Here is a 22,651-nt window from a genome sequence, read left to right as displayed (position 1 = left end):
AGACAGACAGACAGACAGACAGACAGAGGGTCAGGGTCAGTCCTTCATGTTAATCATCTCATATTTGTCCTTCACAGAGCTGTCCTCTTCGTCCTCTATGTCTTCGTCCTCGTTCTCCTCTTCCTCGTGGGCGGTGCCCGTGTCGTCCTCATCCTCGGCGTTGACGCTGCCGTGACAACGGGGGTGGTGCATCTGGATGAGCAGGTAGTAGAGCACCGCCCCCACCAGCCCCCCCAGCATGGGCCCCGCCACCGGAACCCACCACCAGTATCCTCCTGTACTGTAAACATATATACATATATACATACATTATAAACCCACCAGCAGTATCCCCCTGTACTGTAAACATATATGTACATACATTATACACACATAGAGAGAGAGAGAGAGAGAGAGAGAGAGAGAGAGAGAGAGAGAGAGAGAGAGAGAGAGAGAGATTTCAACGCACGTCCCCTCCCCTCCTGTTTTTGGTTTTTTTTTAGGTCATTCATTCATAAAAAAGTTACGCATGTGCATACTCTCTATCGACAAGTTTCCTAGGGGTTGTGGGCATCACCTCCTGTCGATTTCATTGGATGTCATTGGATATCATTGGATTTGATTGGATTTGATTGGATCAAATTGACAGGAAGTGATGCCCACAACGCCCTAGGAAACTTGTGGATAGAGAGTATGCACATGCGTCCTGTGTACCACTTGTTTCTAAATGTCACATGATGCAGGAGGCAGCAGGACGTTGCGTTGTTGAAAACGAGCGCTTCCAAACTCTGACACACAGTTACCAGTTGTATCCAGCTACAGTATCAGCTGCAGTGACAGTTACCTGAACACTTCCATGCCGTACCCGGCCACAGCGGTGAACAGTCGGGGTCCCAGGTCCCTGGCAGGGTTCAGAGGGTATCCACAGTTCAGACCCATGGACACCCCGATGGCCATGATGATCAGACCAATGGCCAGAGGCTCCACCCCTTTAGGAGCCCCGATGTTCCTCCCGTCAATGATGGCCAGAATACACAACACCAGCATCCCTGTACCCACAACCTGAAAGATACACAACATGTACACACAACCTGAAACATACACAATAAACCAACACACTGTATCACAGGGGTCTTCAACAGGGGATCCAGGACCCCTAGGAGGTCCTCAGAGATACTGCAGGCGGCCACCAAATCTTTGTGTGATAGGATTACTATAGTGTTATTTTTCCATTAACCACTTGAACCCTTGCGTCCCTATTCTGGGGGGAACCATAGCCGCAAATAGCAGATCTACAAGCTCACAACGCATTGTGAGCTTGTAGATCTGCTATTGCAGATCTGCTACGCCTTTCTCTCTCCCTCCATTGGCTTCCAGTCACCTAGACTCTTCTCTCTTCTCTAAAACACCCTGGACAACGCTCCACATGTCCTAGACTCTTCCCTAAAACACCCTGGACAACTCTCCACACGTCCTAGACTCTTCTCTCTTCTCTAAAACACCCTGGACAACACTCCACATGTCCTAGACTCTTCCCTAAAACACTCTGGACAACTCTCCACACGTCCTAGACTCTTCTCTCTTCTGTAAAACACCCTGGACAACACTCCACATGTCCTAGACTCTTCCCTAAAACACTCTGGACAACTCTCCACACGTCCTAGACTCTTCTCTCTTCTCTAAAACACCCTGGACAACACTCCACATGTCCTAGACTCTTCCCTAAAACACTCTGGACAACTCTCCACACGTCCTAGACTCTTCTCTCTTCTGTAAAACACCCTGGACAACACTCCACATGTCCTAGACTCTTCTCTAAAACACCCTGGACAAAGCTCCACACGTCCCAGACTCTTCTCCCTTCTCTAAAACACCCTGGACAACGCTCCTCACGTCCTAGACTCTTCTCTCTTCTCTAAAACACCTTGGAAAACGCTCCACACGTCCTAGACTCTTCTCTCTTCTCTAAAACACCCTGGACAATGCTCCACACGTCCCAGTTTCTTCTCGCTTCTGGCTCCTAAACTGTGGAACAAACTCCCCATTGCAGTTAGAACTGCAGACTCACTCCCATTCTTCCGCCGTAATCTGAAGACTCACCTCTTCAGACTACACCTCAGCCCGTAGCACTTGACCTAGACTTGACGACCATGCAGTCTTATGTAAAGGTTAAAATGTAACTTAGATAATATTGTTATGTAGACAGATGCCAGGTTCATGTGTTGACCTGGCATCCTATAGTGTGTATAGTTTCAATGTACAGATTTTTTTTTTTTTATATTCTACTGTTTAGACTGATGATATGATGTTTTTGGTTTACCTATGATCCTAGATCACTATTTCTTTGCATTTGATGTGTTACCTTGTGTTTACCTTGCTTACTGTAAATCTCTCTGGATTAAAAGTGTCTGATAAAAGCCTACATTGTTAATTGTACTACACTTAATCTAACCATTTAAACCTGATACTTAGTTGTCTCAAGGGCTCTATTACCAGACCCACTCCTGTTTTCCCTTCGTTTACACTACTGTAAATATCCTCGCTGAAAATGGCTGATCTACAAGCTCTCAAGGTTTGTAGGTCTGCTACACCAGACAGACTGATACTGAGAGCAGAGTGAAGCGTTGACATCAGCTAGTTTTATCTAAAATGGCATGTTTAGAGACAAACAGACGCAACGGATGTGAAGTAAAGATCTGAGCATCCATTGAATGACTGGAAGTGGGTCATTACAGCGGTTAAGTGGGACAATCAATTTGCATTTAGACACAATTCCCACAGAACAGCTGTTTTCATGACTGAATAGAACCAGTAGCACAGACTGGTTATAAAGGTCCATTTGGTTCCATTTGTACACTCTCAAAGTTACAGACCTGTAAGGGTCCATTTGGTTCCATTTGTACACTCTCAGAGTTACAGACCTGTAAGGGTCCATTTGGTTCCATTAGTACACTCTCAGAGTTACAGACCTGTAAGAGTCCATTTGGTTCCATTTGTACACTCTCAGAGTTACAGACCTGTAAGAGTCCATTTGGTTCCATTTGTACACTCTCAGAGTTACAGACCTGTAAGGGTCCATTTGGTTCCATTTGTACACTCTCAGAGTTACAGACCTGTAAGGGTCCATTTGGTTCCATTTGTACACTCTCAGAGTTACAGACCTGTAAGGGTCCATTTGGTCCCATGTGTACACTCTCACAAGTACAGTACATAAAGGACTTTAGGTGAGCTCTGCTGATGATCTGTTGAAGCTGCCTAGTCAGGAGACTCACCTGGTCGACCAGCCCTCCCAGAACAGACAGATGGTTGCCAGGGTAGGAGGCAAAGATGTGGCCGGTGGCATTGATGCCCGTTACCGACAGGATGCCGTTGGTGAAGTCCATGATGGAGTCTGGAAACACAGCAACACAACATGCTATCATTATAGTTTAACATGATGTAGTCTGGAAACACAGCAACACAACATGCTATTATTATAGTTTAACATGATGGAGTCTGGAAGCACAGCAAGGCTGTTATTATAGTTTAACATGTTTCATCAGTTTGTCTCTGGTCAGATGAAGGAGGAGCCAGGCCCGGAGTCGACCCACAGTGCCAGAGCCTCCTAGTGTCGCCAACCCTTGCAGTTAAACATCTCACCTGCCACCCTGAACCCTAACCCCCTCATTAGCACTGTCTCTGACTCCCCTCAAGAGACAGTGGGGGGGCAGTAGCATGCCAGTAGGGGGCTGTAGAATGCCACTTGGACACTACACAGGCCGGGGTCTGATCAGCCTCGGTCGGGTTGTCTGGAGGAGAGTGTCAAGACCCCAAACACCCAGTGACTCCAGGAAACAACACTGATGATGTGTCCAAGTTTGTGCATCAGTACAGTAGATGTTTTTTTTTGTCTCCGCCAGGCCAAAAGGCATGGTGAGAGTATGTTTTGCCCCCTGTCCGCCCGTCCGCGTGTCCGTGTGTCCGTCCGTGTGTGTGTGTCATTCTGTCTGTGTATAGCACTGTCAAATGTGTCATTTATACAGTAACTAATGATGTCAAATGTATCATTTATACAGTAACTAATGATGTCAACTGTCAATTTATACAGTAACTAATTAACTACATACAGTATCATATATAATACTGCATATTTACCATAGTACATACTGTATAGTATCATATATAATCTAGTATATTTACCATAGTAAAGTCCAAAGACTGCAGCAGCTCCAGTGAACGCTCCCAGGAACTGGGCGATGACATAGAATGGAAACTTCCACACCTTCAGTTTACCCAGGATGACCATGGCTAGAGAGACAGCTGGGTTCACATGTCCTCCTGGATGAAGACATAATGTTATAATATTTAATGTCCCCATGGCCAGAGAGACAGCTGGGTTCACATGTCCTCCTGTATGAAGACATAATGTTATAATGTTTAATGTCCCCATGGCCAGAGAGACAGCTGGGTTCACATGTCCTCCATAATGTTATAATGTTTAATGTCCCCAAGGATAGAAACATGTCCGCCTGGATGAAAACATTTCATTATGTTATCATGAATAGAGACATGTCCTCCTTTATGGCCAGTGACATGTCCGCCTGGATGAAGGACACAGCCGATCACACCCTAACATTCTAAAATGTTATAATCATAATGTTCAAATGTCAAAAACACTATTCTCTGGAAATGTATTTGTCAAAATATAAAGTAACTGGTAGATGCTGTTATCCAGTATTATACTGAAAAGCGTCTTTAGGCATGTGACACTGGGTAACAGTCTTCCACGCCGACATCTCGCCACTCCGACTAGTGGCTTCCGCGTGCGGTTAGGGTTAGGGTGAGGGTTAGGTATAGGGTTCGTTAACGTCGGAAAGGCGACATGTCGGAAAGCCGCCATGTAACCGTGACACTGCCACATACATGTGTGAAATAATGTATTTCCTGTCCAGGTATGATGAGTATTTAAAGAAAAAGATACGCAAGACATAACATACTTGGTGATAACAGGGGAATATATTGGTTAAAATATGATTGAATATTTAACACCTAAATGTAGTGTACGGAAAACATGTTTTGTTTTGTGTAAGTTGATTATGGCCATTATGATTCATTTTCTGTTGACATGGTTCACGCATAGGGGGCGCTGTGGGAAAAAAAGTAGCACATGTGGCAAAAGTTCCAGGAAGTGATCACTGTGGAAAGTTCCACAGGAAGTGAGGTATCAGGAACAGCTGTAAAAGTACAGGAAGTGAGGCGGCCGGGGGTTCCATTTTAGGTATATAGAAAAAAAGTGTTTGGTGGTGTCTGAGAAAGAGACTCTTGTAAGCCTAAACTAAACCACTGAGTGGTGGCCTGGGGCCGGAGAACTTATGGATCTGGAAGGAGAGAAGTTTGGTCGAGGAACGTCTCTGAGGGTTTATATCTGAATCAATCCAGAGCTTTTGGACAGAGGAACCTCCTGTGGCCTCCTGACTTGAAGGTTGGGTGAAGAATATATGTTTTCCTTTTTTTAATGCAATGCGTTGCCTTTTTATTTGCTGACTTTGTGGACTTAAGTTAAGTTACTTAAGTAAAAGATGCGAGTTTTTCCTGTGTGTGTGTGTGTGTGTGTGTGTGTGTGTGTGTGTGTGTGTGTGTGTGTGTGTGTGTGTGTGTGTGTGTGTGTGTGTGTGTGTGTGTGTGTGTGTGTGTGTGTGTGTGTGCGAGAGAGAAATGATGAGTGTCGTTACAGAGCCAAAGGGTCAAACAGGGTTGGGGTGTGTGTGTACATGGTTGGTTTGGATCGATTCTGGATTCACTATTTAACACAGAGGAGAGAGAGACATTTACACAGGGTTGAGCTGGAGGGGCGATTAACGTCCCGTCCTGACTGACTGACTGAATGGTTTTGAACATGTAGCCTACATAAATAAATATATATGGACATATATGGACATGTATGTAAATAAATGAATAAATACAAAGGTACACTTGTAATTACGTCCAAAATAGGGAAGCCAGGTTGAAAATGGTTAAAGGAGAGCTCCACCCCCTCTATCATGTACTGATGATTTGATGGTCATTTCCTCCCCTGATGGTTTGAATACAAAGATAACTTTCATTATGTGTAACCAGTGGTGGAAAAAGTATTAACATTTTTTACTTAAGTAAAACTATCAATACTGCAATCTAGAAATACTTTGTTACAAGTAAGAGTCCGTAATTAAAAATGTACTTGAGTAAAAGTAGAAAGTATGGGTATCAAAATGTACTTTAAGTATCAAAAGTAGAAAGTAGTCATCATGCAGAATGTCCCAAGTTTTCAAATGTATAAAAATCTTTTGAAAATAGCAGATCTACAAGCTCACAACGACGCATTGTGAGCTTGTAGATCGGCTATTTTCAAATGGCCGAAATATAAATAGGGTTGAAGGGGTTAATGTATGTTTTGTAATAATAATCAAAATCTACAACGTAACTAGTAACTAAAGTTGCCAAATAATTGTTGTGGAGTAAAAGTATAATATTTGCCTCTGAAATGTAGTGGAGTAGGAGTAAAAGTACTGAAAATTGGACGTACTCAAGTAAAGTTAAAAATACCTCAAAATTGTACTTAAGTACAGTGCTTGAGTAAATGTACAGTTTACTTTCCACCACTGTGTATAACATTCCTTTACAGTGAATAAAGAATCCAACCAAAAATGTAAAAAATAAATACTTCATTGAAGTAAACAGGAGGCCAAGATTAGCAACAGCAAAACTTTATAAATCTGCTGGACGCTCCAAACACGGTGAGGATGCTTGAGTAAGGTTCTTTTCCTTTTCGTATGATCAGTGATTTTGATCCCTGTATTGGCCGTTAGGATCTCTATACATGAAAGAGATTGATCGCTGGGCTCCCGTGTGATGATCTATACAGTAATGTGATCTATATGATCTGTACAGTATTGTGATCTATATGATGATCTGTACAGTAATGTGATCTGTACATTAATGTGATCTATGATCTGTGTTTGTGGATGTGAGGGGTCAATACTTTTAAAGTAGGGATGTCCGATATTATCGGCCTCCCGATTTTTTTTTTTTTTTTTTTTTGCTTTATAAATAAGTTACAGGAGTTCTTACTGTATATGGTGTGTGTGATATGAAATTTGAGCTTACCCTAATCACAATAATCCCCGCATATATCGGTATCGGTTGATATCGGTATCGGTAATTAAGAGTTGGACAATATCGGTATATCGGTTATCGGTAAAAAAGCCAATATCGGACAACCCTATTTTAAAGCGGTTCTTTCAGAACGTAATGCATAGATTAATGTGTCACTTGGATGGGTCTGTGAATAATAGCATCATTGTCAGTATAAGTAGCTCTGTGAAGAGCTGCACCAGATACTCCTCTAGCCTGTACTTATAACCGTCTGACACGTTCATTTGGACTGTTTTTATTCATGTTGATTATTGTATGTAATTGTATGTTTTTCTATGGACCATGAATCTGCAACAAAGACATACTTGAGTACAGGTACTGTACTTAAGCAAAATAAAAACACCTCAAAATTGTACTTGAGTATTTCAAAATGTTAATACCTTTAATTTTACTCCACTACATCTCAGAGGCAAATACTGTACTTTTACTCCACTACAATTATTTGAAAACTTTAGTTACTGTTATTACAAAACATACATTAACCACTTCAGCCCTATATACATTTTTTCTGACATTTGAAAATAGCCGATCTACAAGCTCACTATGCGTTGCGATGCTACGCATAGTGAGCTTGTAGATCTGCTATTTTCAAAAGCTTTTTATACATGCATTTTATGCATTAGAGAAAACTTGTGAAATGGGACATTCTACATTTCTAATTTTGGTACTTAAAATACATTTTCATTAGTACTTTTCTACATTGCAGTATTGATACTTTTACTTAAGTAGAAATGTGAGTACTTTTTCCACCACTGCATGTCTGTTGAACGTTCACATGAGGGGAGAGGTGTGTGTGTGTGTGTGTGTGTGTGTGTGTGTGTGTGTGTGTGTGTGTGTGTGTGTGTGTGTGTGTGTGTGTGTGTGTGTGGCCTGTGTGACATCGATGGAGTTAGCAGGACAACCATCGCCCCGGGGTGAAGCCTGACCTCCAACGAGGCCAACGAGCTTCCACAAATCAATGGCCACATGACACTGAACGTGAAGCGTTTGTGTGGCACTAGAGGCCGAGGTGGCACATGGCCGAGCCAGCAGTCACTCTACAGACCGTATCAATATCACAGAGCAAACTGTTATTGTGATGGTAGCAGTTATATACTGTATAAACATCATATCGTTTGCTGTCAGGCAGAAACCTCTTATCTCCACGCAGTGGCGTAAAGTAACTAAGTACATTTACTCAAGTACTGTACTTAAGTACAATTTTCAGTACTTTTACTTCTACTCCACTACATCTCAGAGGCACATATTGTACGTTTTACTCCACTTTAAGTATTTTAAAACTTTAGTTACTTTGTAGATTTAGATTATTATTACAAAACATACATTAGCCACTTCAGCCCTATATACATTTAGACCATTTGAAAATGGCAGATCTACAAGCTCACAATGTGTCGCGATGCAACACATTGCGAGCTTGTAGATCTGCAATTTTCAAGGATTTTAAAACATTTAATCTATAGGTATTTATTACATCCTCATTAGCTTAATGTAGGCCTACCGTTACAGAAAATGTGTACTTTATAACCTATAGGTATTTATTAGACGCTCGTGTCCAGAGTGACTTACAAGTCTGTGAGATCAGAATAAGCAGAGTAAACATGAACTCTAGTCAATAAACAACAAGATAAACAGTCACATAAATAAAGTGCAGAGAGAGCCTCAAAGAAACTATATAGGATAGAAGGTAAACAATGAACCTAGCATCTGTCTAAAGCAGGGGTGATGCGTCTTTGATGATGCAGGGCCACTATATGGCCACACTCACTCCAGAGGGACACATTACATATACTGTCGGGCAGACACCTCTTATCTCCGTATTTTAACTTTTTTCCTAAATGAATTCCGTACTTCGACCATTCTATGTCACACAAAAGTAGCAAAAATAGCCGATCTACAAGCTGAGCTTGTAGATCTGCTATTTTTGCAATTTTTGAATTGGAATCCTGAAAAGGATTATGTAATTTCAAATGCATTTAGTTATACTTATGTTAACTTTATGAACTTAAATACAAATACATTGGACATAAAAAAGACAATAGAATTTAGATACTAGTCATTAGGCTACATACTAGTCATTAGGCTACATACTAGTCATTAGGCTACGATAATATAGACTGAAGTAATTCAAGCGGGTCATGTTTGCATGTTTGGAATTGTAACAGCTGAAATCAATATCAGTATTCCAATATTAACCTGTGGGCCACATTAAGTGAAGGTGTACTTCACCAGTCTCACCAGACCCGCTTTAATTATTTCAGTCTATATTAGTAGCACTAATGACTAGTATTACAATTCTATTGTCTTTTTTATGTCCAATGTATATGTATTTCATAAAGTTAACATGAGTAAAACTAAGTGCATTTGAAATTAAATACAAATGTTACTTTTCAGGATTCCAATTAAAAAATAGCACCCAAAAAAATAGCAGATCTACAAGCTCAAAACGCGCCGCAGTGTGACGTGTTTTGAGCTCGTAGATCGGCTATTTTTGCTACTTTTGTTTGACATAGACTGGTCGATGTACAGCATTAATTTAGGAAAAAAGTTAAAATATGAAGAGGTGTCTGCCCGACAGTATATGCAATGTGTCCCTCTGGAGTGAGTGTGGACATATAGTGGCCCTCTCCATCATCAAAGTTGCATCACCGCTGATCTAAAGCTATCTAAATAACTTTCAGTACATTTGTTGTCAAGAGCAACAAAACACTGAACAAGTAACCACCATACCATACCATACTGTATATCTATATAGCAATAACTAGCATCTATTGACAAAAAAGGTGAGGAGAAGGGAGAAGGGACAGGGGTGAGGTGAGTGCAAGGGGGTAAGGTAGTAATAATAATAATAATAATAAATAATAATATTATTAGGTACACTATGAAGAGCTCATACTCTATAGAGCATATTTAAAACTAGAAAAAGTGCTCCTCGGAGCACAGGTCTCCGCCAGGTCAGGTAGGCTATTGTGGGCCAGCAATGTTCGGAATTCGCCAATCAGGATGGAATATAAAAAATCAGACGGAACCATCTTTATCACTTGACTATAGAGATAATGTGTACCGATTTGCTTGATGTTTGGAGAAAAAAAATCAGGAGTAGGCTAATCTAAAAAAGGAAAGCGTTGGAAAACTCGGCCTCCTGGTGGCGCTATAATCGGGCAATGTTAAAAGGGTGGCATTTGTTCTTCAACGTAGTGCGAATGTGCATGCAAAGTTCCACCGCAATGGGACGCTGCATTCAGGATTTCCGGCATTTTGTTCAAAACGGGCCACTCCTGCAAACTTTAGATGTCAATGTTAGAAAATCAGGATGTAATATGAAAATATCAAACAGATCAATCTTGATCACGTGACTATAGAGATCATGTGTACTGATTTGCGTGAAATTTGGATACAATCTGAAGGCTTAATATCAAAAACATTGTTTTACATAAGTCGGCCTCCTGGTGGCGCTATAAAGGCAAATGTGAAGAATGCATGGCAGATGTTTTTCTTTGGCCTCTAGGGAATGTGCGTGCAAAGTTTCGCAGCGACCGGGCCAACGGTGCCAGAGATTAGCTGCTAACGGACAGACAGGACACACACACACACACACACACACACACACACACACACACACACACACACACACACACACACACACACACACACACACACACACACACACACACACACACACACACACACACACACACACACACACACACACACATACACACATACATACATACATACATACATACATACATACATACATACATACATACATACATACATACATACATACGGACGGACGGACGGACAGGGGGCAAAGCATACTCTCTCGCCATGCCTTTAGTCAATTTTTAGCGGCGCTAGCCGCTCTATACCTTTAGGTATAGAGCGGATATTAGCCCTCTATGCCTGGCTTTTGCGTCAACGTTCTGATTGGTCAGGTGCGCCAACGTTCTGATTGGTCAGGTGCGTCAACGTTCTGATTGGTCAGGTGCGTCAACGTTCTGATTGGTCAGGTGCGCCAAAGTTGTGATTGGTCACTATTCATGACATCACTATGATGTCATGAATATAGAATTCGATGTCTATATAAACGATGACAATGACTTCATCTTATTATTCATTTGGCTAAAGTCTCCGTCTAGGTAAGTTATTTAAAGTTAATATGACGAATAGAAAGAGAAAGATACAAGAACAGATGAAGGGTGAATGTATAGAAAGTCTGAGTTCGGGACCCAGTCATCCGTTATGACAGAATGGTTTGATAGAGACGATCGAGAATCCAAGAGTCCGTTAAGGTTCTGATTGGTCAGGCCCGTCAAGGTTCTGATTGGTCAGGCCCGTCAAGGTTCTGATTGGTCAGGCCCGTCAAGGTTGTGATTTGTCAGGCAAGGGGACTATTCATGACATCACTATGATGTCAAGGTTTATTTTTTATTTCCTCATGTTTTTTTTTGTATATATTTTTATTTGGCTAAAGTCTCCTTCTAGGTAAGTTATTTAAAGTTAGATCCTCAATTTAACTTTATCTGTCGTCGACGCTCTGATTGGTCAGACCCGTCAACAAAGTGATTGGTCAAGCTTCACATGACACATGGCTATAAACACATTATAAACACATATCGATGACATAATGTATTCAAAGGCGCCGCTACCTTCACACAGGGTGTGATTTTTTGATAATAAATCAGTAAAATCAGGCAAAAAATTGAATTAAATAACCTAACCCTAACCCTAAAACCGAAATAAAGTAACCAAAAACCAAAAAGAAACGAACACAATCCGCCCAGAAACCGTTTTTTTTTTTGCGTGCACGGATTTCCCCAGCCTTCCCAATTGTCAAGCTCACCCGCCGCCTATGATATTAACGTGATACAATGTGGTAGATAAATGCCTGAATAGACAGATGTGTATGTATGGTGCTGTAGTCTACATGTGTACACATCATATTAACGTGATACAATGTGGTAGATAATTACCTGAAACTCCTCCAGAAACGTAGGAGGCCATGGCCAGGCCCACAGAGAACCCAATGTGGATGGTCAGAGGTTCTCCCAGAGTGTTCCGACTGAGCACAGTCTGAGCCACGGAGCCAACACCAAACAACTGGAACACACACAGAACATTCAGCTAATGTTACTCAACATTAAAAACATTCATCTAGTGTTACTGAACATTAAAAACATGCATCTAGTGTTACTGAACATTAACAGTGTTACTGAACATTAAAAAAGTTCATCTAGTGTTACTGAAAATTAAAAACATTCATCTAGTGTTACTGAACATTAAAAACATTCATCTAGTGTTACTGAACATTAAAAACATTCATCTAGTGTTACTGAACATTAAAGACATTCATCTAGTGTTACTGAACATTAAAAACCTCTATTCTCTATTAATCAACATCTCTTAAAAACAAACAAACAAACAAAACAATCTCAACATCAACAATTATTGCAAAATTAAACTAGAAAAAGTGCTCAACGGAGCACAGGTCTCCGCCAGGTCAGGTACGTTATTGTGGCCTCCTGGTGGCGCTATAATAGGCCAATGTGAAAAGGGTGCCATTTGTTCAAGGGCTTTTCACTGCAATCGGACTCTGCATTCATGATTTGAGGCATTTTGTTCCAAAAATTTGTTTTGCAAAATTAGACCTGCTGGTGGCGCTATAATAGGCCAATGTGAAAAGGGTGGCATTTCTTCCTCGGCCTAATAAAAATGTGCGTGTGAAATTTCACGGAAATCGCAAGCTGCGTTCATGATTTGATTTGATGGCATTGTGTTAAAAACGGACCAATCCTGCAAACTTTGGAAGCCAATCTTAGGCAATCAGGATGTAATATGGGAAATTGGATGAATCTGTGCGTGCACAGTTTCGCAGTGGCCAACGGTGCCAGAGATTAGCTGCTAACGGACAGGACGGACGGACGGACGGACGGACAGAGGGTAAAACATACTCTCTTGCCATGCCTTTCGGCCTGGCGGAAACAAAAACATATAGATTTGAACCATAATATGAACCCTAGCGTCCCTATTCTGGTCATTTCATAACAGACAAACATGGCTGATCTACAAGCTCACAATGTGTCGCATTGCAAGTCTTAGTTGCAACACATTGTGAGCTTGTAGATCGGCTATTTTCGGCATAGAGATTTGGTGTGTGGAAGGCAAAAAGGAGGGGACCAAGTATAGACCCCTGGGGGATGCCGGTCAACAAAGTATACAAGGTTTAAGTTGTTAAAAAAAGACCAATCAAAAAGCACCATTTAAAGTGGCTGTAAGTGATATAATGTTTTGTTAGGTTCTATATTCAGCTTCAACTTTGTAGTGTTCCAGTTCCAACTGTTTTTGTCTTCTCATTTTTGTTGTTGTTTTGTTTCATCACTTCCAATTTCAAGTGTATGAGTTCTCTCTCTCCTGATCGGATGAACTTGGTATCCCGACCTAAAAATGCATTTTCCGACGGGGAGACTCCTGCTAGTGAACAAACACTCTATAGCAATGATTTCTACCAGAATATAGAGCTATTTAACACTTATTTTAACAAACAAAATACCTAATCTAAATAAATAAATACAAATTGATTAATTAATAACTTACCACCAAGACGAAGGTTCCCAGGAATTCGGCTAGGAATTCCCGGAGGATGGTGTGTTTGAGGGCACAGCGTCGTCTCATGGTGTTCTTGGGTGTTGTTTCCATGGATGCTCTGATGTCCTGCTGACTGCTGAAGCTACTGACCACTGAGTCACATGTTGACCACAGCTGTCTGTCACTCCCCACCCCCACTGCCAATCAGCCAATCAGCACGCAGCTCATTGATCCATGTCAGATGAACCACAACAATGCTGTTCAACACTAACAGAACCAGACCCACTCCAGATGTGTGTTCAACACTAACAGAACCAGACCCACTCCAGATGTTTGTTCAACACTAACAGAACCAGACCCACTCCAGATGTTTGTTAAACACTAAAGGAACCAGACCCCGGCCAGATGTTTGGGTCACATCTGGATTTCGGAGAGTTCTAGACCAACGATTACCCAAGTTTTGAACGATAGTTTGTTTATAAAAAATATAGCGCAAACTAATTTTTAAAAAATTTTGATTGAAGAATTTCTAAATGAGGACATTTAACTTATAAACAAACAAATAACACAAATAACTTTGAGCTTCAATATATGAGAAGAACATTTCACTTTAATTATACAATGAACAAGCAAACAAGTAAATATAAAATACACACATGAGCAATGCAATACAATACCTTTTTTTTGTATTGTAAAGCGTCCTTGGGTTTCTGAAAGGCACTATATAAATTCAAGTTATTATTATTACTATTATTATGAACAGACATTTATTTTTATTTAGCCACTAGAGCCATATTCCAAAATGTTCAAAAATAGCTGATCTACAAGCTGAACGCGTCACAACGTGTAGTGTTGTGATCTTGTAGATCAGTTATTTGTTTTACATTCTTGCAAGATTTGCCCAAAATAGGGATGCCAGGTAGAAAGTTGTTAAAAAATTGGGACTTGGGATTGAGATCTACAAGCTCAAAACGTGTCGCTTTGTGACGCTTTTGGAGCTTGTAGATCTGCTACTTTTGATGCTTTTGTGTGACACTGTAGTGTGGTCAAGAAGGACGTTAATTTACGAAAACGTTAATTTAAAATATGGAGATAGAGAGAGGTTTCTGCCTGATGTTGTGAAAAAAGTAAATAATGATGTATTGTCTCTCTATTCAAGACACAGTGAAAGGTGCAGAAAAGTGACAAGACAAAACTCATTGTTTTCACATTACAAATCGATCAAATGTTAATTACAAATGTTACATTTCATATTCAAGTCTGTAGGCACAGTTTCACAGCATGGATCATAATATAATATCCATGCTTCACTTCATATGACTTTCAGTCAGTAACACCATTCATGTTTGTGCAAGTATTAATCATTCAAAGCTTACAATATTAACTCAAACAACGCTGTCATAGCTTAGGGACAAAGATTCATTCATTTACAGTACATGTATGTAAATGAGCCATGAGATAAAACATGAGCCAGATGTTTATATGTAAATGAGCCATGAGATAAAACATGAGCCAAGTGTTTCTAAATGCATGGCCTGTGCATGCACAATGCACACTAGAGGCCAGTCTTGTGCTGCCCACAACTCACAAGCATGACAAGACCACAGCTGTAATTAACAAAGTTAATGTGATCAACAGCAACATAAATACAGTTATATAATCAACAGGAACATACATAAAGCTATATAATCAACAGGAACATAAATAAAGTTATATGATCAACAGCAACATAAATAAAGTTATATGATAAACAGGAACATACATGAGAGTGGAGATCAACATGTATGTAGATAAACGTAGATACATATGTGTGAATGTAAATCATAAACATCAGCATCAGTCAGAGCCCAGGTCATCTTCATCATTATCATCATCCCTCATGAGAGACCTGGATTTCTTCTGGCTCCTGAGATGATGAGAACCAAACAGAATGTGTTAACATCTGAGATCATGAGAACCAAACAGAATGTGTTAACATCTGAGATCATGAGAACCAAACAGAATGTGTTAACATCTGAGATCATGAGAACCAAACAGTGGTCAGTGAACACCTTTGAGTATGCACACACGCATGCACGCACGCACGCACGCACGCACGCACGCACGCACACACACACACACACACACACACACACACACACACACACACACACACACACACACACACACACACACACACACACACACACACACACACACACACACACACAAAAACACCTCGCGTGGCTGCGTAGGGCGTTCAGCTGGTCCTGTAGATGTTGGTTGTTCTCCATCTGTTCGTCCATCTCTCTCTGCAGTCTCTTCTTGTCGTGTTCCAGTCTCTCCATCTCGGCCTCCACTTCGTCTATCTGCCGCTTGGCCGTCTTCAGACGCTGAGTCAGCTACACCGTTTATACACATGATTGATTGATTCGGACATTCAGACAGAGGATTCAGACATCATCCCATCGTAGCATGGGACAATACAAAAAAATCACACTTAACACATTGAGTGCCAAACACGTAGATCTATGTTTTTGAAAAAAAACATAGATCTTAGGAATGATCCTAGGACCCTTTAAAATGGAATGGACCTAGAGACCAGATCAACAAATAGAGACCTGATCTCTAGTTGTTTATCTGGTCTCTATTTGTTTATCTGGTCTCTAGTTGTTTATCTGGTCTCTAGTTGTTTACCTGGTCTCTAGTTGTTCACCTAGTCTCTAGTTGTTTATCTGGTCTCTAGTTGTTCACCTGGTCTCTAGTTGTTTATCTGGTCTCTAGTTGTTTACCTGGTCTCTAGTTGTTTACCTGGTCTCTAGCCGTGTATCTGATCTCTAGATGTTTACCTGGTCTCTAGTTGTTTATCTGGTCTCTAGTTGTTTAACTGGTCTCTAGTGGTTTACCTGGTCTCTAGTTGTTTACCTGGTCTCGCTGGGTCTGCAGACTGATGTGTTCTTCATCCACTTGCATCTTCATTTCCTTCACCTTGCGCTCCAGTTTGCGGTTGGTTTGCAGCAGGTTGGTGTTGTCTCTGTGCAAGAGGAGAATATTAAAACCCACAGTATGCTAAGGTTTGACCTGTATCATGATTAGGAAACCATCTGTACTTTCACCTCTCCTCTCCCTGCAGCCTCTCAAGAGGAGAATATTAAAACCCACAGTATGCTAAGGTTTGACCTGTATCATGACTAGTTAAACCATCTGTACTTTCACCTCTCCTCTCCCTGCAGCCTCTCCTCCAGCTCTTGGATGCGACCGTTGAGTTTGGAGAGCAGTGAGTCTTGGTTGGTCTTCTGGGATCCTTCCAGATGTCCTAGTCTGCTCTTCAGGTCTTTGTTCTGACATGAAGAAATGAATGCATGGTGACTCCCTGGCCTTTAACAAGCCCCTGACACACTGCCAGCATCAGACACGTGCATTAACAAAAGCACATATTGTTTACAAACGGCTGCGGCCACACTGGAGACATTAAAACCTGTTGATACGTCTCTCGGCGCTCGGTTCCATTTTAGAACGTTGCCGCGATGCGCATATCATCCAACGCAGAATGTTAAAGGGATAGTTCACCTCCAAAATGACTTTTTTTTAAATGGATTAGTCTCCCCATGGAGACTTGAATTTATGGATTTTGTTTTTTGTTTTTGTCACATTCCTAAGACAATAATTTGATGACCGGCAGCGGTTCTGGTAGGAGACACAAAGAGTCTCTTACCGGAGACTGTCAATGCTTTCAGTGAGTCGAGGCCTAGAGCATGTCTGTCTCTCCTCCAGGGTGGCCTTACCTGTCTGTCTCTCCTCCAATCTGGTCTTACCTGTCTGTGTCTCCTCCAGTGTGGTCTTACCTGTCTGTGTCTCCTCCAGGGTGGTCTTACCCGTCTGTCTCTCCTCCAGTGTGGTCTTACCTGTCTGTCTCTCCTCCAGGGTTGTCTTACCTGTCTGTCCAAAGTGGTCTTGTCACACTCCAGGTCTTGTCGGACAGCTTTCTCCTGCAGCAGTTCAATCCTCGTCTGGTCCATCTGCAGAACAATAACTACAGTAAAGTACATTGACTCTCTCTCTTCTGGTGAAAGTGTCCTTTTATGACCTTTTGTGGACTCATGTGGTTGAACCTGACCATGCACTGATACTCTTTGCACTGTGACTTATTCACTGCCACTGACGTGTTTGACGTGTTCTTTCCAACGCCCACACCGCCAATGACGTGTTTCAGTGTTTTCAGTGTTTATGCTAGATGGCGCTCTTCACTAACCTATGAGTCACCATTTGACTCCCAGTGAAGCAGGAGATCACGTGATCGCAAAAAACAACCACATTTCCATGTTAATGGATTAGAATGGATTTTTCTCTGCTTTCTGTTGCTTTTTGGCAAAAATAACCTAAATTCAACTGCCAATAACTATGGAGTGGATTATCGCGACGGCACGCTTGTTTTTTGACTGGACAAACTGAACAAACTGAACAAACTGAACAGGATGGGCTGAGACACTAAACAGATCTAACAGACCTGCTCCTTGGTTTTGTCCACTCTCTCCATCAGGTGGTCTGCACTGCTGCGTTCCTCCTTCAGGTCCTCTTCCAGCTGACTGATACGACCCTGAAGATGCACCTTAATGTTAATATACAATACATGATATGACCCTGAAGATGCACCTTAATGTTAATATACAATACATGATACTACCCTGAAGGATGCACCTTAATGTTAATATAGAATACATGATACGACCCTGAAGATGCACCTTAATGTTAATATACAATACATGATACGACCCTGAAGTAATGACACCTTAATGTTAATATACAATACATGATACGACCCTGAAGGATGCACCTTAACGTTAATATACAATACATGACTGATACAACCCTGATGAGGGAGAATATATGATACATGAAGGACATTTAATACATTCATATCAAAACATGTGGATGTGTTTTATAAGGTCACTGTCGGCCAGAAACCTGTTCAAAATACTTACTTTTCCCCGAGTCTATACATTTATGGAAGGATGATTGTTATTGATTAAATATTTAACTTTTATATAATGTTGTGGGTTGTAATATGCTATATAGTTGTTAAAAAGTTACATAGTGCTGCTTTAGCCTTCACTTTCAAAAATATTCAGAGTCACAGACAATAGCCGATCTACAAGCTGATGTAAGAGTGAAATGCAGCCATGGAGTATTGTTAGGTTATAAGAAATAACCACTGTTCAGTGATGTGAGTTTCCGCTGGGGGCGCTGTGGGGAAAAGCGAGAGAGGGAAGGAGAGAAGAAGAGAGAGAGAGAGCGCGACCGGGGGGATTCCATTCATTCAATGTTTACGTCTTGACTGTACTGTTTGGCTCGAGAGACTTTAGTAAAAGTGATTGAGAAGAACCTATTACTGTGTTGAACTGAATCTATTCTGCACCCACACCCACGTCGCTTACACTGGTGGCAGCGGTGGCTGTTGGGATTTTTGCTCAACTTTGGGATTTTGCTCAACTTTAAGTCTCTCCGGAGTTTTAGGCTAACGGTGTGCTAACCGGTAGCTTAGCTTAGCCTAAGTACAGTCGGCTACTTCCACGTTGTTGTTTTTTTTCTTAGCCTCAAGTGAATGTAGAAACCTTGATTAGGTGGTCTAATTCCGTCTGGACTGAAGAAGTTGAGAAAGTAAGAAGAAAAACGAAAATACAAAAAAAAAAAAAAGGGAAAAAACGAAGTCATGTCTGAAGAGGACAACATTTCTGGACCCGGACCCAGCCCAAGCCCGCGGTCCGTGGGACTTACAACGAGAGATTTGCCTCCACCCAATGGGACACATGGAGCACCAAGGGGCATTCCTTTACCTCCACCATTCAACAACGATGGCCGCGAGTCTTTCAACCTGTGGGCTCGCCGCTATGAGGTGATTCAAGAGGCCCGTTACAAGGACAGTGGTGTAGATCTGAAGACAGTGTTAGCAGCGGAGTTGCCCACTAGATTACCACCAGAACTGTTCATTGTGTGGGACAACCTGCCCGGGGCAACAAAGGGGTCTTACAATTCAATTTCAATTCAATTCAATTCAATTCAAAGGGCTTTATTGGCATGAGAAAACATACGTTTACATTGCCAAAGCAAAAAGCACAATACAACAATACAGCAATACAATCAAAACAAAAAATGTACATTTGAAAGTCAGAATCTTCAATAGATCAATTTCTATGTACCAAGATCACTGGGTGCAAATATAGTGCAGGAATATACACAATGATTCGTCTTTAGGGTGGTTGTGTTCCGTTCGATATCCTTCTCCTATCACAGCAGCTCACGAATCTTGCTGCTGTGTTTGCACATTGTTGTACTTCGCCCAGCAGATATGGGAGTTTTTTGTCATTGGTCATGTTTTCAAAATCTCTGTGTGTGGTTGTAATCTGTGGGAAGTATGTGTCTCTGATGTCTTGGTACAATGGACAGACGGTTAGGAAGTGTAGCTCGGTTTCCACTTCCTTTTGTGTGCAGTGGGTGCATAGTCTGTCTTCTCTCGGGATACAGGTCTGCCTGTGACGACCTTTCTCGATCGCAAGACTGTGCTCACTGAGTCTGTACCTAGTTAAGATTTTTCTTTGTTTTGGGTCGGTCACGGTGCTCAGGTATTCTGCCACTGCGTATTCTCTGTTTAGGGCCAGATAGCATTCTAGTTTACTCTGCTTTTGTGTTGCTTCTTTCCAATGTGTCAGGTAGTTTTCCTTTTGCTGTTTTATAATTTTGTTTGGTCCGATGGGTTTTCTATCTCGTGGCTCTGTTTGTGTTTGTGCCCGGAGTTCCATGGCCAGCTGGCTGAGGGGGCATCTCCCTAGAGTTTCGCTGTGTGTGAGTGCTTTGTTATGGAGTGCATCTAGGTCGCTTTCTTTTAGGTGGTTGTAGAACTTAAGTGCTCTCTTTTTTATTTTGATTATGAGTGGGTATCGTCCTAGTTCTGCCCTGCATGCATTATTTGGTGTTTTTCGCTGGGTACGGAGAATGGATTTGCAGAATTCTGTGTGTAGGGTCTCGGTTTGGTGTTTATCCCATCTTACACTGAAGTTAAGAAGCAATTGCAGACAGCTTTTGGCCAAAAGGATGTCATTGCATCATTCCAAACATTCCCAAATGCCCGTCATAGGTTACCTAATGAAGCAATGGAAGTTTATGCTGCGGATGTATGCAGGCTGGTCAAGGAAGCATTTCCAGATTTTGAGCATAATGCTTCAGAGTATATGAAAATGACTCGCTTCATTGCTGGTCTTGATCAGGAGCTCCAAATAAAGTGTCATGAAAGAGGAGTGAAAAATTTCACTGAGGCTTTTGAGGTTGCCTCTCAGGCTGAAAGGGCTCGCCAGGCAGCTAGATTAATGTTGCCAGTGTCCTCAGCTAATGTCCCCAGCAGAGATAATGGTGCAATGCAGTCTGTGAATTCTGTTCGTGAACATGACATTGAGCTCAGGAAATCAGTCCAGGGCCTCACTGATACCGTTAAAGGTTTGAGTGCAGATCTGAGTGCACTGAAATTGCACCTTGAGGGGCGCAGCGATGTGCACCATCGTGACAGGGCACCACCTGTCCGTTCCCAGAGAACCCCCTCACCCTATGGGAGAAGCCCAGATAGAGGCCCTAATGCATGGAGCTCTGGCTATGGCAATTCCCCATCTAGATATTCACACTCCCATCAGTATTCCCCTGACCAATATTCCCCTCAGAGGCCTCGTCAGCAGGATTACACTAGCAGGGGGTCTGACAGGTACCAACAGCCTTATAGAGACAACCGCTACTCAGACCAGGCGTCTGGCCCATATGAGGAACGGAGGGGGAGGCAACCATCTCCTTACAGATCCTACCATGACTCCCGCCGCCGTAGCCCTAGTCCCTATGCCAAACATGTGTCCTTCCAAGAGTATGGAGACACAGGCCAATCACGACAACCACAGGACTGGGATCAGAACTACCCCACTAGGAGGGGCTACGAAGCTCGGGACAGGTTCCCGCAGGGAAACGGCCGCTAGCTGATGACGCGGGGTGCTCGTCAGCTACTTCTCTGGAAGCCCCAGATGTATGTGTCACTGAAATCAGTGGCAGCCTTGATAAGACGATTCCCTCAACCAACACTGAGACCATGGCAAGTACTATAAGTACAGACTTCACCTCTTATGTACATGGAAATGTTGAGGGCACTGACATGAACATTATGTTAGATACTGGATCATCCATTTCATTTATTAGTGAGGAAACGAAAATGTCGATTCCTTCCCTGGCAAAAAGGCCCATTAAAAAGAAGTTTGTCATGTCGCAAGCTGTGACTGGCCAGAGTCTAGATACATTGGGCATGGTGGACATAACTTTTAGGTTGGGGTCACACACACTGCAACAGGAAGTACAAGTCATTAGGAATGTCAGTCAAGGATTTATACTAGGCTTTGACTTTCTCACTCCTCACAGTGTTATCTTAGACATGGGGAGAGGGCTGTGTTATTTGGGTAATGATGTCCTGCCCCTTCTCAAGAACAGTAACCTGGCACCTGCTAGTTGTACAGCCCAAATAATGGAAAACACTACCATTCCCCCATGCAGTGAATTCATTTGTAAAGTCGCCTTGATTTCCCCTGTCATCACTGCAGGCATGCCAAATGCCTACAGTGGCTGTCTTGAACCCCGGCAACTTGAGTTAGATGGCATAGCAGTTGCCCGCACCCTGTCAACTGCTGAAAATGGCTGTACTGTTGTGCGCATCATCAACCCCACACATGGTCCTATGGTGCTTTATTCAGGAATGCAATTAGGACAGTTCACCCCTGTCTATGACACTGAGGTCATCCTAGAATCAGCCCCTGTATGTAAGGTGTCCACATGCCCAGTACAGCCAGCCAAACTGCCCTTTGATGTTAAGTGTGGTGATTTGACAAGTACACAGCAGTCTCAATTACACACATTAATC

General features: G+C 42.0%; 2 protein-coding genes across 4 annotated transcripts in view; both read right to left on the bottom strand.

Moving 5' to 3' along the window:
* Nucleotides 1-13,821, bottom strand: LOC311046758 (aquaporin-9-like; the record flags this gene model as incomplete). Its single annotated transcript, XM_084059290.1, has 6 exons — nucleotides 1-280; nucleotides 824-1,041; nucleotides 3,252-3,370; nucleotides 4,159-4,296; nucleotides 12,123-12,249; nucleotides 13,744-13,821. 6 exons carry the CDS (start codon nucleotides 13,819-13,821, stop codon nucleotides 37-39), a joined length of 924 nt encoding a protein of 307 aa, XP_083915416.1. The 3' UTR covers nucleotides 1-36.
* A 503-nt stretch (nucleotides 13,822-14,324) lies between these two features.
* Nucleotides 14,325-22,651, bottom strand: part of LOC311047313 (cingulin-like protein 1) — a 28,783-nt gene continuing 20,456 nt past the window's right edge. For all 3 annotated transcript variants that reach the window (XM_084059984.1, XM_084059986.1, XM_084059985.1), the window contains exons 17-22: nucleotides 18,221-18,310; nucleotides 17,649-17,732; nucleotides 16,930-17,054; nucleotides 16,639-16,747; nucleotides 15,952-16,115; nucleotides 14,325-15,640 (exon numbers count right to left, since the gene is read on the bottom strand). In XM_084059984.1, coding sequence (XP_083916110.1) covers nucleotides 15,571-15,640; nucleotides 15,952-16,115; nucleotides 16,639-16,747; nucleotides 16,930-17,054; nucleotides 17,649-17,732; nucleotides 18,221-18,310 — 642 coding nt within the window. In that variant the 3' untranslated portion in view covers nucleotides 14,325-15,570. The remainder of the gene's footprint in view (nucleotides 15,641-15,951; nucleotides 16,116-16,638; nucleotides 16,748-16,929; nucleotides 17,055-17,648; nucleotides 17,733-18,220; nucleotides 18,311-22,651) is intronic.

This window comes from Gymnoscopelus microlampas (genome assembly GCF_963454915.1).
Source record: "Gymnoscopelus microlampas genome assembly, chromosome: 6".
Classification (NCBI taxonomy): Eukaryota; Metazoa; Chordata; class Actinopteri; order Myctophiformes; family Myctophidae; genus Gymnoscopelus; species Gymnoscopelus microlampas.
The sequence above is the reverse complement of the archived record's forward strand: the minus strand, read 5'-3'. Positions and strand labels throughout refer to the sequence as shown.